Source organism: Sus scrofa, chromosome 9 (genome assembly GCF_054392235.1).
Source record: "Sus scrofa isolate SSC_HxYL_T2T_F1_AM1 chromosome 9, Sscrofa_HxYL_maternal_Yorkshire_Landrace_v2.0, whole genome shotgun sequence".
NCBI lineage: Eukaryota > Metazoa > Chordata > Mammalia > Artiodactyla > Suidae > Sus > Sus scrofa.
In genome coordinates this window covers 108,330,803-108,347,983 of record NC_139391.1, presented here as the reverse complement: position 1 = coordinate 108,347,983, position 17,181 = coordinate 108,330,803, and the positions used below count along the sequence as shown (strand labels likewise).

At 40.3% G+C, this 17,181-nt stretch overlaps 1 protein-coding gene across 6 annotated transcripts in view; it reads left to right on the top strand.

Moving 5' to 3' along the window:
- RELN (reelin) overlaps window positions 1-17,181 on the top strand; it is a 499,001-nt gene that overhangs the window by 424,845 nt on the left and 56,975 nt on the right. For all 6 annotated transcript variants that reach the window (XM_084977353.1, XM_084977355.1, XM_084977351.1 and 3 more), the window contains exons 42-46: window positions 3,941-4,161; window positions 6,274-6,421; window positions 9,058-9,316; window positions 10,187-10,436; window positions 15,032-15,200. In XM_084977353.1, coding sequence (XP_084833479.1) covers window positions 3,941-4,161; window positions 6,274-6,421; window positions 9,058-9,316; window positions 10,187-10,436; window positions 15,032-15,200 — 1,047 coding nt within the window. The remainder of the gene's footprint in view (window positions 1-3,940; window positions 4,162-6,273; window positions 6,422-9,057; window positions 9,317-10,186; window positions 10,437-15,031; window positions 15,201-17,181) is intronic.

Genomic DNA, 17,181 nt, shown 5'->3' with positions numbered 1-17,181 from the left:
CTTTTTTTTTTTTTTTTTTTTTTTGCTATTTCTTGGGCCGCTCCCGCGGCATATGGAGATTCCCAGGCTAGGGGTCGAATCAGAGCTGTAGCCACTGGCCTATGCCAGAGCCACAGCAATGCGGGATCCGAGCCGCGTCTGCAACCTACACCACAGCTCACGGCAACGCCGGATCGTTAACCCACTGAGCAAGGGCAGGGATCGAACCCTCAACTTCATGGTTCCTAGTCGGATTCGTTAACCACTGCGCCACGACGGGAACTCCTAGATTATTTTAAAAACTTGCTCCTGCAAGTCCCCACAGGAAAATAATCCAATTTAAAGGCTTATGAGGAAGTTCCTGTTATGGCTCAGCAGTAACAAGCCCCCACTAGTATCTATGAGGACGTAGGTTCCATCCCGGGCCTTGCTGAGTGGGTTAAAGGATTCGGCGTTGCTGTGAACCATGGTGTAAGTTGCATACACGGCTTGGATCTGGCATTGCTATGACTATGGTATAGACTGACAGCCGTAGTTCAGATTTGACCCCTAGCCTGGGAACCTCCATATACTGCACGTGCAGCCTAAAAAGTCAGTCAGTAAGTAAATAAGTAAATAAATAAATAAATAAAATAGAGGCTTATGAAATACCATCACCAAGATCTGCCAACCAGAGGTGCTGAGTAAAGTTACCCACCCCCTACCCCCAGGACAGAACTCCAGGGGCATGGAGCGAGCAGCACCACCAGTTGGCTTTGAGCAGCAAGCTGTGTTTACACATATAATTTGAATGAGAGAAATGTGGACATCTATATTTTCACCCCCAATATACTCCAGTTTAAAGTATACCTCCTCTAATTATAAAGCTAATGAACTTAAACCATCATGTTATTTGTATTCCATGTCATTTTATTTCTATGAAAAGAAAACAAATCTGTTAGGGAGGCAGGCCCACTCTCCCAATGGTATAAACCTACTTTTCAAACTGCCTTCAACCGTTTCTGCATAGAGAAGAACTTGCCTTAGTAGTGCTGTCTAGTCCTCGTTTCAGGAAAACAATTAGCAGTCTTCTTAAAACCCACACAGGCATGAATTGCTGGAAGGCAAAAGTTAAATTTTCTCCAACTCAGTGAACCATTCCTTGGTTTGTATTCAGCATGGTACATAATAATGGCACAAGTGCTAGATGCTAAAATATATGTGTATAAAACTCGTGTTTAAATTGCCCTTTTCTGTGCACTCAGAAGACACAAGGTACCCCCCCAAAATATATATATACTCCAAATATACATTAAATATACATATATGTATAAAATATACATATGAATAAATATATGTATATATACTCCGTATGTTCAAGTGCAGAAATGGCTATTTCTGCCTTTGCATTTAGTCAATTCACATTTGAGGCATAAGTATTGAACTTCCATTGAATTTTATTCACATCACTTTTGTGTCTTTTTCATTTATAGTCTTTTTGGCTTTAAAACTTCCTAATTGCCTTTGCTTTATGCAGTTTCATAATGAGTCAACCAAAACCCTTATTTAAATGAGACCACTGTTGTGTGCTTGAAATTTTAAGTTTACATTTTAAAAAACAGATCCTTTTGGATACCACGGACTTGGGAGAACAGAAGCTGAGATGCGCCAGGGTGGGTGGCAGTGAGAAACATTCAAAATAAGATTTCAGCAGAAGGGAGCCACAATGAAACTAGAATCTTCAGCCCATTTGTCACAGTGCTTGCAGTTTCTGTGTCAAGACAGGTGAACAGTAATAAATATCCAACCAAGGTGGTTCATTTGTATTCAGGACATTTGAATAAATAAGAAGTTCAAAAAAAATCCATGTAGGCTTTTGTTCAAAGGAAAACTCCAGCCGTTTGCCTCAGCTCAGCAGTCTGAAAGTTCAAAAGGTAGGAAGTGCTTCTTGCCAAGTCTAAACTCTGACAAGTATTTGAAAATCAAATTTAATTATGAGCTGGCATTTTGAGGGCTGCTTAATATAGTTGGAGTCTTGATATAAACAATGAAATTAGGGTTAAAATTATATATGGGAACTTGACTCCATCTGCTTTACTATCTACTAAACTTTAGAAGCCTAATAAATGCTTCTGATACTGACTTCTAATTCCTGTCCTCTCAAATATAAAAAATTATTCTTAATTTGGTTTCTGTATAATTGAAAATTGGGCAGATTCACAGGGGACGAAAATGAATGTACATGCCATCTCTATGTCTAGCTCCTCTAAAATAAAATCCAGGGAGTTCCCATTGTGGTGCAGTGGTTAACGAATCCGACTAGGAACCATGAGGTTGCAGGTTCGATCCCTGCTCTTGCTCAGTGGGTTAATGATCCGGCGTTGCCGTGAGCTGTGGTGTAGGTTGCAGATGTGGCTCAGATCCCGCGTTGCTGTGGCTCTGGCCTAGGGCGGAGGCTACAGCTCCGATTTGACCCCTAGCCTGGGAACCTCCATATGCCATGGCAGCGGCCCAATAAATGGCAAAAAGACAAATAAAAAATAAAAAAATAAAATAAAATAAAATCCATCTTCTTTGAAATGAGTTTTGTACATAATAAAACATACTAAATTATTTCTGGCTTGCTACCTAAATATGTAGATATTTCTTAAGGAGTAACAATATTGCAGGAAAATTCAAATAGAAAGGAAAATTGTCTTTTATTATAAAGGAAATTAAGAAATTAGAGACATTTAGCTAAAAATAAACCTGACTGTGTCACTCCTCTCTTGAAAATAATATTTTGAGACTCTGTTGCCAATAGAATAAAAATTTAAAACACTCTAGTTTGGCCTTAAGGCCTTCCACCACAAATGACATTCAAGAAACATTAATTGAGCATCTACTATATATGAAACCCTGTATTGGGCACCATGAAAGGATGCAAAAAAGAAAGAGGGATAGCACTGGCTAGAAGCACTGGCTAAGGGAAACAGTATGCTTTTAAATACCTCCATCTGTGATAACTAGAATGGGAATTCCTTCAAAATTATGAAGGAGAAGGAGCAGGAAAGAAATTAAAGGAATAGTTATTTACCATATAACCCAGGGCAATTCTGCTCTCATTCTACCCAAAAAATTGAAAGCAAGTATTCAAGCAAATACTCGTACACAGATGTTCATATTCGCAACAACCAAAAGGTAGAAGCAAACCTGTGTCCATCAACTGATGAATGGATAAATAAAGTCGATATATTCATACAATAGAATGTTTTCCAGTCATAAAAAATAATGAAATTCTGATACTTGCTACAACATGGATGAACCCTAGTAACGTTTTGCTAAATGAATAAAGCCAGACACTCAAGGTCATTTAATATATGATTCCATTTACATGGAATATCCAGAATAGGTAAATCCATAGAGGTAGAAAGTAGATTAGTGGTTGCCTGGGACTAGGGGTAGGGGGGAGTCAAGTGTGACTGATTAATGGAGTTTCCTTTCGGGTGATGAAAATGTCTTGGAACTTGATAGAGGCTGGCTGACACTGTGGATTACCAAACACCACCAAATTGTATGCTTTAATTGGTTAATTATTACTTTTGTATTATGTGAGTTTTACCTTAATTATTTTTAAAGATTAGTTATGCAGAGACACGGGTTCAGTCCCTGCCCCTGCACAGTGGATGAAGGATCTGGCATTGCCACAACTGTGGCATAGGTTTCAGCTGCAGCTCGAATCTGATCCCTGGCCCAGGAACTCCACATGCTGTGGGACAGCCAGAAAAGAAAAAAGAAAAGAAAAGAAAATCAGGAACTTTATTGGCAAAATCCTGGAGATTGGGGAATTGGAGTTTGTGGTCCTGCCTGAAATGTCGAATCAGATTTTCTTGAGTGTGGTACAGAGATAGTAACTGCCCACTGCTCATTGATCAAATGTGCTTATTTTAAAGGTATGTTGTTCTGTTGAGCAGATTTTGAAAGACTTGTCCCTCTTTTTCAGATCCGTGCGTTTCAGATGGTACCAAGGATTTTATCCTGCTGGCTCTCAGCCTGTGACGTGGGCCATCGATAATGTCTATATCGGTCCCCAGTGTGAAGAGATGTGTAATGGACACGGGAGCTGTATCAATGGAACCAAGTGTATATGTGATCCTGGCTACTCAGGTCCAACTTGTAAAATAAGCACCAAGAATCCTGATTTTCTCAAGGATGATTTTGAAGGTAATCTTTTTGTGCAAAATCTGTGTAGCTTTGTGAATGGACTTACGCATTAAGCACAATTTGTAATATAGAAGTAATCCTTAAGTTCCACCCTAATATTTCATTATTTATCATCACACTTAGGACCAACCAAGACTTCATTTAGTTCTGATTTTCATAGGGTTCCATTTTTGAAACAATGGTCAGTGAGAGTGAACAAGACCATAGTTGAGAAGAACTAAGGCTATTTTCACCATTTTTTCTATCATGTGTAATTCCTGATCAAGGATAATTTTGGGAAACATCTACAGAGGGTTAATTTTGGTAGAAGGAGCAAGTTCCCAGAAATATAGATTCCTGGCACTGTTTTGTCACCAACTTGTTAAGCAGCCTTTGTCACTTTCAGCACCTCAGTTATACCCAGAATCTCATGTCATTATGTATGAAGATACAACATAGAAAAATGTATTACTGTAATGATTGAAATTATTCACAATTGTGTATCCATTGGATATGCACTCTGATAAAACTGGAAAAACATTCTCATGAGAAAAAGTCGTAAATAAATGTATTAGCTACTATCTATGTTAGGATAATGAGATTAAAATATTTTTTCCTTTTCCACAAGTTGTCTAAAATTGTTATAGTATATCCATGGTTTTAAGGCACATCTTAAAATCAATACATTGGAATATTATTCAGCCACAGAAAGGAATGAAATACTGATACATTCCATAACATATATGAATCTTAAAAACACTATGCTAAGTGAAAGAAGTCAGACACAGGAGTTCCTGTCGTGGCGCAGTGGTTAACAAATCCAACTAGGAACCATGAGGTTGCGGGTTTGGTCCCGGGCCTTGCTCAGTGGGTTAACGATCTGGCGTTGCCATGAGCTGTGGTGTAGGTTGCAGATGCAGCTCAGATCCCGCGTTGCTGTGGCTCTGGCATGGGCCGGTGGCTACGGCTCCGATTAGACCCCTAGCCTGGGAATCTCCATATGCCGCGGGAGCGGCCTAAGAAATGGCAAAAAGACAAAAAAAAAAAAAAAAAAGAAGTCAGACACAAAAGGCACACATCAAGTGATTTCATTTCAATGAAACATTCAAAATAGGCAAATCCATAGAGAAAAGAAGCTTAATGACCGCCAGGGGCTATATGAAGGGAAAATAGGGAGTGACTGCCTAATGGCTACAAGGTTTCTTTTACTAGTGAGGAAAAAACTTCTGGAGCCATGTAGAAGTAATGGTTTCACAACATTGCCACTGTACTAAATGCCACTGAATTGTCACTTTAAAATGGTAGAAATGATAAATATTATGTTATGTGCATTTTACCACAATCAAAAAAAAATTAGATCTAAGACAAATATCTGAATATATTTGCAAGCTGATTTTGAAAGATATTATTTAATCAGAAATATTAAATTATACTGAAACTTCTCCCATTAAAACTGTTTTTTAATATGATATAATACTGGCCTGATACTATCCTCTCACTGGCAAGAATACAGAGAAGAGACCAGTAGAAAGGTCTCATTACCCGTCTTTAATTTGGGCCTGAACCACTCTGACTAGCCATTGTCTTTTTTTGCCATATAGAGGAGCAGAAGGGAGGGACCAATTTGGCTGAACCATTGCTATGCAGGCAAAGGTCCCCTCCCTTGTCATGTGGACCCTTTAATTATTTAGCCGAGGTTAAACAACTCAGACAAGCTAAAATGTTGAAGAGACCTCTTGTCCCCCAAATCTAGGACTTCAGTAGTTATAACTTCATATTTTAAAGTGGTACAGGGAGTTTCTGTTGTGGCTTAGCGGTAACAAACCCAATTAGTAGCCATGAGGATGTGGGTTCCATCCCTGGCCTTGCTCAGTGGGTTATGGATCTGGCATTGCTGAGAGCTGAGGTGTAGGTCACAGACTCCGCTTGGATCCAGAGTTGCTGCACCTGTGGTGTAGGCCGGCAGCTTGCAGCTTTGATTCAACTCCTAGCCTGCAAACTTCCATATGCCGTGGATGTGGCCCTAAAAGAGACAAAAATAATTAAATACGTAAAGATATACAAAGCATTTACCGTAGTAATTTAAAAAAATGACTGTATACATAGGTCAACCACATTTTCCACTTTTTTCAGGTCAGCTAGAATCTGATAGATTCTTATTAATGAGTGGTGGAAAGCCATCCCGGAAGTGTGGAATCCTTTCCAGTGGAAACAACCTCTTTTTCAATGAAGATGGCTTACGCATGTTGATGACACGTGATCTGGACTTATCACATGCTCGGTAATCATTTTTAAATGCCATTGAAGAACCACATTGTAATGTAAAGTAGCAAATTGTTATCAAATCAGAAGGAAGCAGCGCTCTCAAGGACAAGGCCTTCCACTGGAAATGCGTCTCTTGTCACAGGCGCCGTTAAGACACAATTTATATAAGTCCCACTCTAAAATTGAGAGTGGACTATTTGTGCAATAACTGGATCAGAAATGAACCATAGCTACACAGACGAAGATTAATACCTGATCTTCTACAAGGTGGTGACCAGGAAATGACAATGTTTAACTTACTTTAACCTCAAGAACATAATGTTGTTCACTTAGTATCATATGAGCTGAAGTAAGCCAGAGAAAGATGAATATCATATGATATTGCTCATATGTGGAATCTAAAAAAAAAAAACAAATAAACAAATCAACTATTTACAAAACAGGCATAGAAAGCAAACCCACGGGCATAGAAAGCAAACTTATGGTTCCGGGGGAAAGAAGTGGTAGAAGGAGAAATTAGGAATTTGGGATTAACAGAGACATGCTACTGTACATAAACTAGATAACCAACAAGGACTTACTGACCAACACAGGGAACTCTACTCGAAATAACCTATAAGGGCAAAGAACCTGAAAAGGAATATGCAGATATGTATATATAACTAAATCACTTTGCTGTAGTCCTGAACTAACACAACAGCGTGGGTCAACTGTACTTCAGTTTAAAAAAAAAAAAAAAAAAAAAAAAGAACAACATACTGTTGCATCTTCTTTATCCACCTTCTACAGAATACTTTTCATTAGCACTAGGACTAAGTAGAAATTATTTACCCTGCTTAGGAGAACGCTTATTTTGAAATAGAATACATTCGCGAATTAGTCACAATTAATTTTATAGCCATTATCAATTTAAGTTAAGGACACCTAAGTATAGCCTTGTTGGTTATAAGCATTTCTTCCCAGTGATTTGCTCATACATTCGAAGCACTCATTTTCTAAATTGAGCACAGTCACTCAGAAACATATATTTTGAACTGACTCAGAGGATTATGTCCTGTCAAGATGGGTATCCCTTTATCATTTGATGAGCCGAAAACTTAGCCGGGAAAATAAAAAATACAGTTTAACATGTAGGAAATGGAACCCTGACCTGATTTTGCAAGTGAACAAAGAAATCAGGTTTTGTCTTTTCAGACTTTTCAGGGTATCTTAAATACATTTTAACATATTTATTTTCCTCTTTCTCCTGTCTTTCATTTATTGAGTTATAAATTCGATCATGCTTCATAGAAAATACAATTCTGTGAGATGATAATTTTACTGCTATAGAAAGCAAGATTTTATTTACCTCCGTCCCATTTTAACACATATGGTTTAATTTGATGCTCTTTAAGATTTATTGTTGGCAGCTGAGCTTTCTAATTTAGAAATTACTAGATTTTTCCAAATAATTCTGACATGGTTTATCTATAACTAAATTAATATAAACATTTTCCCAATTGTTAACAGTGTTTCTCTGTAAATGATTATTGTTTTTATAGGTATAAACTCCACAAGGCGCTAACCATGTATTTTTTCATTAATCCAATGTTAAAAGCTCCATTATTTATCTCATCTCTGTAGCATGCTGTGTAGGATTTGCATATATTGACCTCAAAATGCTCCATGTAAAATCCCAATTTTCTCAGGGTTATGAGGTAAATGAATGCCCAGTTAGTGGAGATGGGGGAGGGGAGGAACCCATAAAGAATGCATGATTTTCTATGTGGAACTGATAACTTTTATTATCAGCCCCAATGTATTTCATATGTTTGACATGCATATGTAATTGGGTATGTGTGTTGGGTAACATATGAAATTTACTCTGCATTACTAACTAGCAGAGCCATCAGACCAGGCACCAGCAGCTTGCCTGCCAAAGATAACATGTGAGCTGGTTTTCATTGGCACCCCAGCTGGCTGCTGCCACTCTGTCCACCTCCCTGCCAGCTGGGAAGGCTGCCACTGGCTGGCCGCCACAGTTCTCAGTGGCCAGTATCATCCATCCCAGACCCAGCAACAGTCAGAGGTTGGCACAGCCCACCATCGCCACCCCACACTCATGCTCCCCTGCCCCTGGCACAAAAGACAGAAAAGAGGCTCAGGCTCGACACACCTCTTCCAAAAGATGCCTGGCCTTTCCCAAAGAGGGGCTACCCCGGGTGAATCTAAATGTGTCTTGCAAAACCAGTAAGATGAGATCTGAAAAACTGCTGGTAAAATCTGGGAGTGGATGACGTTGCCCATAGATGGCAATTACGTTCCTCCAATTTCAGATACTAAGGACAAGGAAGCAGATTTTTCTTGAATAGATAGCAGTGTACTTGGACAGCCTTCAGTCCCCTCCCATCTTCTTATAGAAGAGCCAGAGGGTACAGCAAAAGCTGACTTTCCGCAAACTCTCCAACTGCCGGTGGGGGGGTGGGGGTGCGAAGTACAAGTAAGGGTACAGAAGAGCCTTTTCCGGACTTCACATTTTATTAACTCCCTTTCAAATGAGAAAGGGAAGTCAGGCTTTGAAACAATTGCATATTACCCTGTGCACTTGTCTTTTTGTCAATGGAGTGAGTTTTCACTGAGGCAAAAGTCCACAATGAGTTTTGTTTGTGTCAGGTTTGTGCAGTTCTTCATGAGGCTGGGCTGTGGTAAAGGTGTTCCGGACCCCAGGAGCCAGCCTGTGCTTCTACAGTATTCTCTCAATGGTGGCCTCTCCTGGAGTCTCCTTCAGGAGTTCCTTTTCAGCAACTCCAGCAATGTGGGCAGGTACATCGCCCTGGAGATACCTTTGAAAGCCCGTTCTGCTTCTACTCGCCTCCGCTGGTGGCAGCCCTCTGAAAATGGGCACTTCTACAGCCCCTGGGTCATCGACCAGGTCAGTCCCTTCAGACATCACTCTTTACAGTGTTGTCACTTGAGCTGAATATGGCTTTACAAAGCAGTTAGTCCACTCCCTCACTTGTCGGAGGAAGCCCAGGACCTTATAGTTGAGGACTCACCCAAGGGCGCACAGCTGGATTAGATATGGCACTTAGCTTCCTTTTATTCTCTATTCCTTCAGCTGCCTGCACCTGTAAAAATAAACGGTGCAACAGAAGGCCAATGTCCTGCTTATAGAGGATACTGCCATATGGATAGAGGGACTTTATCAAGCGTGATACGAGGCTATAATTCTCTGAAAAGGAAAATGTGCAAATTAGCATTGGTGCCACATGCAGTCGTTCCCAAATCCTCTTTCCTAGCCTTTGAAGAAAAAAATAAATAAATAAATGTCCCTAACATCCTTATGGACAGTTCTAAAGGATCTTCATACAAAATAAACTGTATATCAAAGAGAACTCAAAGAACCTGTTAATACATGGTAGAATCCATGCAAAGAATTGGAACCAAAATGCCTTAGGCTACAGCTGCCCTTAAATAGAAATTTTACATGGAAAATAATCACATGTAAGCCAAATTTTACATTCCCAGCTTGAGTATATGTAGTTTCCAAAGGCACAATTTGGCCCATGAAGGCTGTGAATGGTGTTGTCGGTCTTTCGATTTGTTTCTGGAGCTTCTTGCCAGATGGGCAAGCAGACCACATAAACAGAAGCATTCTGAAAGGCCCCCTAACATTATGCTTGCTGTTCAATGCCAGTTCTGAGCAATCTGCCAGATACAAACAAACAAACAAAAAGGACTGAACTTGCTCCTATCTCAAAACCAAACTGAAAAGTTGTTTTCTCTTAAAAATCTATTTTAGATTCTCATTGGAGGAAATATTTCTGGCAACACAGTCTTGGAGGATGATTTTACAACTCTGGACAGTAGGAAATGGCTGCTTCACCCCGGAGGCACCAAGATGCCTGTGTGTGGCTCCACCGGTGATGCCTTGGTCTTCATCGAAAAGGCCAGCACCCGTTATGTGGTCACCACGGACATTGCTGTGAATGAGGATTCATTCCTTCAAATAGATTTTGCCGCCTCCTGCTCAGTCACAGACTCCTGCTATGGTAAGTGTCCCCTTTCTAGGTAGAGGGACAGATCCATGTAAATGGGCATCCATGGCTGCTTCTGGTGAAGGACTGCACCACACCCCCAGTACGTCTGGAAGTAAAACACAGATGCACTTCCAAGCAAACCATAACTGCATTCCCAAAAATATGTGTCAGAATTCCCTGGTGGTGCAGCGAGTTGAGGATCTGGCATTGTCACTGCTATGGTGCAGGTTCGATTCCTTGCCCAAGAACTTCTGCATGCCCTGGGCACAGCCAAAAAAAAAACCCAGACAACACCATCAACAACAAAAACAAGAAAAGAAAATGTTCTGTATAAACTGAGTTTTAGAAGTAGTTTTTTGTTTTCTTTTCTCTTATAGCTGCACCTGCAGCATATGGAAGTTCCCAGGCTAGGGGTCGAATTGGATTCAGGATCCTTAACCCACTGAGCAAGGCCAGGGGTCAAACCCACATCCTCATGGACTTTATGTTGGGTTCTTAACCTACTGAGCCACAACGGGAACTCCCAGAAGTTTATTTTTTAAAGCATCAGAATGTGAGCTTATTTTTAAGTGTATTTCCATGAAGACCCCTTTTATTTATAAACAAGAACCCTGATTTATCTTTTTATAAATCCAGATTTTTTTTTTTTTGTCTTTTTGCCATTTCTTGGGCCACTCCTGCGGCATATTGAGGTTCCCAGGCTAGGGGTCTAATCGGAGCTGTAGCTGCCGGCCTACGCCAGAGCCACAGCAATGCAGGATCCAAGCCGCGTCTGCGACCTACACCACAGCTCACGGCAATGCCGGATCATTAACCCACTGAGCAAGGGCAAGGACCGAACCCGCAACCTCATGGTTTCTAGTTGGATTCGTTAACCACTGCACCACAACGGGAACTCCCTAAATCCAGATTTTTTTAAGTATCATATTTATAGAATAAAAGATTCTCATCACATAGAGAATGTCAGAATAAGCAATAGGATTTACATGTACATTTGTATCTACGTGGGTTTTGATTCATAGGGCTTAAGATTAGTCTAGCTATAGACTCTTATCTATCTCCCAGGAATCATGAAATTTTGTTATTCCATTTTGTGTGATACGTTCTGCCACTGTAGATCACAGTATATTCTAAGCTGCCCTGATTGTGACCACATCTTCTGACTTGTGCGTGTACACACATACCACACACCCACACATACACACGTGCACGCATGCACACGTGCACACGCGCACACACACACACATACACACATGATCTATCTTAGGGGCCATAAAAACTGACATCACCATGTACTTGGACCCTTCACTGAAATTTTTAGATCCATCAGGATTCTGGCAGCCTGGTGATCTTTCACCACCCTATGTCACTATTCCTACAAGAAATCCAAACTAGAAGACCTTGTTCCATTTTACATTCTTGGGGGCCAAAATCTGGAGATTTTAGTTACTTCCAAGTTTCTGCAAAATCCATATTTTTCATATTTCCATAAATCTGAACTTAATGAACAGATTTTGGCAGAAAGAAATACTCTTTCTACCTCAGACTCAATCAGTCAACACGAAACTAATCAATAGAGGTGGAACTTGGAAAACTATAAGGTACACAGCCTGTCTTCACTGGTACAGTCTCTAGTTAAGGGGATGCTTCAAGAACATGGAGTCCAAAAAATGATAAAATCAGGTGCTCTGTGGAGTGGTACTAATGCAAAATGTAAAGAGAGCTCAGCCAAAGGAGAGATAACCAATGAGAGGCCAATCCAAAAAGTTTGGGAAAATTTCACAAAGAAGCAAATCTCAAGTGAGCATTGATGGCTGGAGTGAACTCAAAGAGTGAATGGAGAAGAGAGAACACCCCAAGGTGTTCTGGCAGCATAATGTGGGGGTTCTCTTGGTCCATGGGGGAAACCAGGAGCAGACCAGCCCGAACAGACAATATTTGCATCTAATGGAGGCGAACAAAGTGCTGATTTTGAAAATAGAAAGGAACTAAACGGTCCTAGACACTCACTCCCTTTTTGACTTTTTGTTGTTGTTGGTTGGTTGGTTGGTTGGTTGGTTTTTGGCTGAGCCTGAAGCATGTGGAAGTTCCCAGACCAGGAATAGAAGCTGGCCGTAGCATCAACTAAAGCCACTGCAGTGACAACACTGGATCCTTAACCCACTGCATCACAAGAGAACTCCATGAGTTTTTCTTTAGTTTGGTGAAAGTAGTTTTAAGTAGAGATAGCCTTTAGTGTGGAGGACTTGCAATGTGGAAGACAGAAGCTTTGTCTATACTGTGCATCAGCACATGCCAACATCCAGTACAGTGCCAGGCTGGATAATCATCTAATGAGTGAATAAAATCAACTTTTAGACATAAAATTGAGAGATTTAGGCACAGAGATAATAGTTGAAGCCCTCGGAGTATACAAGTAGACTGAAAGGCTAGAAGTAGAATCTGGAAGGATGCCCAGCTGAGCTAGTTAGCACAGAAGTTGGAGAAAAATAAGACAGGAGATTCAGAATAATGTCCTTCAGAAGAAAAGAAAGCTTCAAGAGCCAGGGAGTCATCAGTAATGTCCAAACCCTGCAGAGAGGACAAGAACAATGAAGACTGACAGGCCGTTGTATTTAATTAGAAAAGGCCACCAGGAGCCTTGGAGCAGTGAGTGATCCCTCGCGGGCTGCACAGGAGAATCTCCTGAGGGATTTTAAAGCTCCCACCACCTTGGCCTGCCCCCCAAGAGTGGAACCCCAGTCTCTGCGAGTGGGACTCTAGCATCAGTAGCTTCAGAAGGTACCCAGGTGATTTCAGTGTGCAGCCAAGACTGAGAATCATGGTCAAAGAGAAGGCAATTTCAGTAGGAAGCTGGGGCCGAAGTAGTTTATAAAGTCTTAAGAAGAGACTGGAATGAGAGAAATGTAAAACTTAAGTTGCAGGTTGAATGTTTTGGAAGAAGAGAAAAGAAACAAATCTCTTTCCAAAGACCCACAGCCTGACTGTGCATGCTTTGGCACAGATTACGTGGTCTTCAGCTACCTCTTTATACCGTTCTGATTTCCCAGTATATTCCTAAACACAGCAAAGCAGGATATATGAGCAGAAGAGAGTTTTCAATTTCTTAGGAGTTCCACCTATACTAGAAGAAAATTTGGCATAAGTTGGTCAGAATCCCTGTAGAATGGTTACATTTTGAGAAGACTGCTCAAGTTTTTTAACTAATAAAAAGTAATCATTATAACATATGGTTACTATCTTCTGTATTTGTGTAGTAACCATTAAATAAATGGACAAAATACATATCATTATAATACATAAGTTATATCTAATTTATATGTCCATACAATATATATCCTATAATTATTAGATTAAATAATAAGTATATATAAAATATAACTCTTATTACTCTTGCTTTAACTGTATTGAAGCAGTAATTTTGTTTTGATTATTCAGAAAATTTCTCAGTATGAGAAGTGATTTTGGGGGGTTAGTGGATGGACTGGGAGTTTGGGGTTAGTAGATGCAAACTATTACATTTAGAATGGATAAGCAATGAGGTCTTACTGTATAGCCCAAGGAACTACACCCAATCTCTTGGGATAGACCATGATGAAAGACAATATATGAAAAAGTGTGTGTGTGTGTGTGTGTGTGTGTGTGTGAGACTGGGTCACTTTGCTGTGTGGCAGAAATTGGCGCAATAGTGTAAGTCAATTCTACTTTAATTTTTTAAAGTTTTTAAAAAGTGATTAAGGAAAGTTTATGTTTCACTTGATCATATCCCCTTAAAAGAAAAATTATTTCAATGTGGAAAGTTAAAAGCAGTAACTATTAAAGAACAGAGGGGAAAAAATAAAATCAGAAAACATTTCAAACTAGGGCAAATATATAGGGGTAAAATCAAATTGACATTGGATTAAAATTAAAACAATGTGAGTGGGTCAGTATGCTGTACAGCAGAAATTGACACAACACTGTAAACCAACTATACTCAAATAAGAATTTAATTTAATTTAAAAAAGAAATTAAGAGTTCCCGTTGCAGCACAGCTGAAAGGAATCCAACTAGGAACCATGAGGTTGCAGGTTCGATCCCTGGCCTCGCTCAGTGGGTTAAGGATCTGGCGTTGTTGTGAGCTGTAGTGTAGGACACAGACGCGGCTCAGATCTGGTGTTGCTGTGGCTCTGGCATAGGCCAGCAGCAACAGCCCTGATTCAGGCCCTAGCCTGGGACCCTCTATATGCTGCGGGAGTGGGCCTAAAAAAGACAAAAGACAAAATAAAATAAAACAAATAAAAAGAAATTAACCATGAGGTTGCGGGTTCGATCCCTGCCCTTGCTCAGTGGGTTAAGGATCCGGCATTGCCGTGAGCTGTGGTGTAGGTCACAGACAAGGCTCGGATCCTGCGTTACTGTGGCTCTGGCGTAGGCTGACAGCTACAGCTCCAATTAGATCCCTAGCCTGGGAACCTCCATATGCCGCGGGAAGCAGCCCTAGAAAAGGCAAAATGACCAAATAAATAAATAAATAAAAATAAAAAAGAAATTAAAACGTAGGACATAAGTAATTGTGGTTCCTGGATCTTCAGATATGTACTTCAGAATAATGCTTCCTGTTTCAGCTATTGAATTGGAATACTCAGTAGATCTTGGACTGTCATGGCACCCATTGCTAAGGGACTGTCTGCCCACCAATGTTGAATGCAGTCGTTATCACCTGCAGCGGATCCTGGTGTCAGATACATTCAACAAGTGGACCAGAATCACTCTGCCTCTCCCAGCTTACACCAGGTATGGATGTTTCTGCATGTAGTGAACCCAAATGTGATATAACTTGGCATGCCCAGTTTCTGCATGTGCGATTTTATTACTTGGGATATTGCTATGCATGAATTACTACAGCGACCTGAGTGTAAAAAGGAAACCAGTTTTGTGGTGACATTGTTCTGTGTTTTCCCCCAGTCTAGTTCTCTACTGACATTTAACTCTAGTATCTTTAAAGAATGGCACATGCAAGAAAACAGTGGCCAGATCAGTGAGCTTCTCCATCTTAAGTCACTATGGCAAAAACAAGTCCTAATGGATTTAAATGGAGTCTACTTTCTGTCAGTCAAACTGCTGTAAATATAGCAATGAGTGATATCATATAAATAAATGTAGCACATAAATATGTATTAAAATTACTGTCCACTTTTGAAATTTTATTTTGAACAGTATATTGAGAATTATCACCTGGAGCATTCTCTTACGTGAAAAACAATTGTAAATACATCTTCATTGTGCCTTTAGGAAATGTCATTGGCAGAGTTCCCGTCATGGCACAGTGGAAATGAATCCGACTAGGAACCATGAGGTTGCAGGTTTGATCCCTGGCCTCACTCAGTGGGTTAAGGATCCGGCGTTGCTGTGAGCTGTGGTGTAGGCCGCAAACACGGCTCGGATCTGGCATTGCTGTGGCTGTGGTGTAGGCCAGTGACTACAGCTCTAATTTGACCCCTAGCCTGGGAACCTTTATATGCTGTGGATACGGCCCTAAAAAGACAAAAAAAAAAAAAAAAGAGAGAGAAAAAAGAAAGAAATGTCATTGGGGAGTTCCGGTTGTGGCTCAGTAGTAATGAACCCAACTGGGATCCGTGAGGATTAGGGTTCAATTCCTGGCCTTTCCCAGTGGGTTAAGGATCTGGCATTGCTATGAGCTGTGGTGTAGGTCACAGATGTTGTTCAGATTCCGTGTGGCTGTGGCTGTGGCATAGGCAGGCAGCTGCAACCCTGATTTGACCTCTAGCCTGGGAACTTCCATGTGCTGCAGGCATGGCCCTAAAAAGCAATAAAAAAATACATAAATAAATATTTTAAAAATTTTTTACAAAGAAATGTCAGTGGCTTAATAAAACTGCCTGGTAGATTCTGGTAGAGAAGTAAGAATAAGCCGTGCATTTGCACTCCTGTTTGAGTAAAGCAGAGAATCCACTTGCCGTGTGGGATGGTGTTACCTGGTTCTCTCTCTTTTACCACCGCAGTAGAAAATGCTAATCAGTTGCTGCCGTTAAGAAGGAAGCAAAACAACCAATGCAGTAAGCGGGCCAGGAGTTATAGCTTGGGCTCATTATCATTCTCTTGCCTCCCCACAAATGAAGAAGGAATAAATCTTCCTAGCAAATGATCATAAAATTCAGCCATTCATTTGAGGCACGACTTTTCTTGGGATTATCATAAAGGGGATGGTTTCAGATACTAACAGCCTAGGGCTCCTCTGCAATTGCTGGCTCAGTGGTATGAGACTTATATTAACTGTCAGCAGAGTTGCCAAGTTTAAATGAGATACGTGAGATTTTGTTGCTCATTAAAGGTATTGCCATGCATGAATTATTAAGGTGATCTTAATAAGTAAAATGCAAAAACTCCATTACAGCCGTTGTCTTTTAAGTCATTATGAATTCTGTGAATTATTACCCAGCTACTTGCTAGCATATAGCAAATAAACGACACTCTAAGATCTACTCCAGTTTGTCATTATATCCTAGAGTCTTTTACTCAAGAAAAGTAATTATTCCTCATCTTTTAATCTATCTTTTGTCTCTTGCACATACTCATAAGAATTTTGACCCTTGCAAATGATGTTTGAAAAATCTGATGAGCATCCATTTCACCTTGTTATAATATTGAAAATTTGCAGTTTGGGGAGTTCCTGTTGTGGCTCCCTGGGTTAAGAACCCAACTAGTATCCATGAGGGTGCCGGTTCAATCCCTGCCTTCCCTCAGTGGGTTTAAG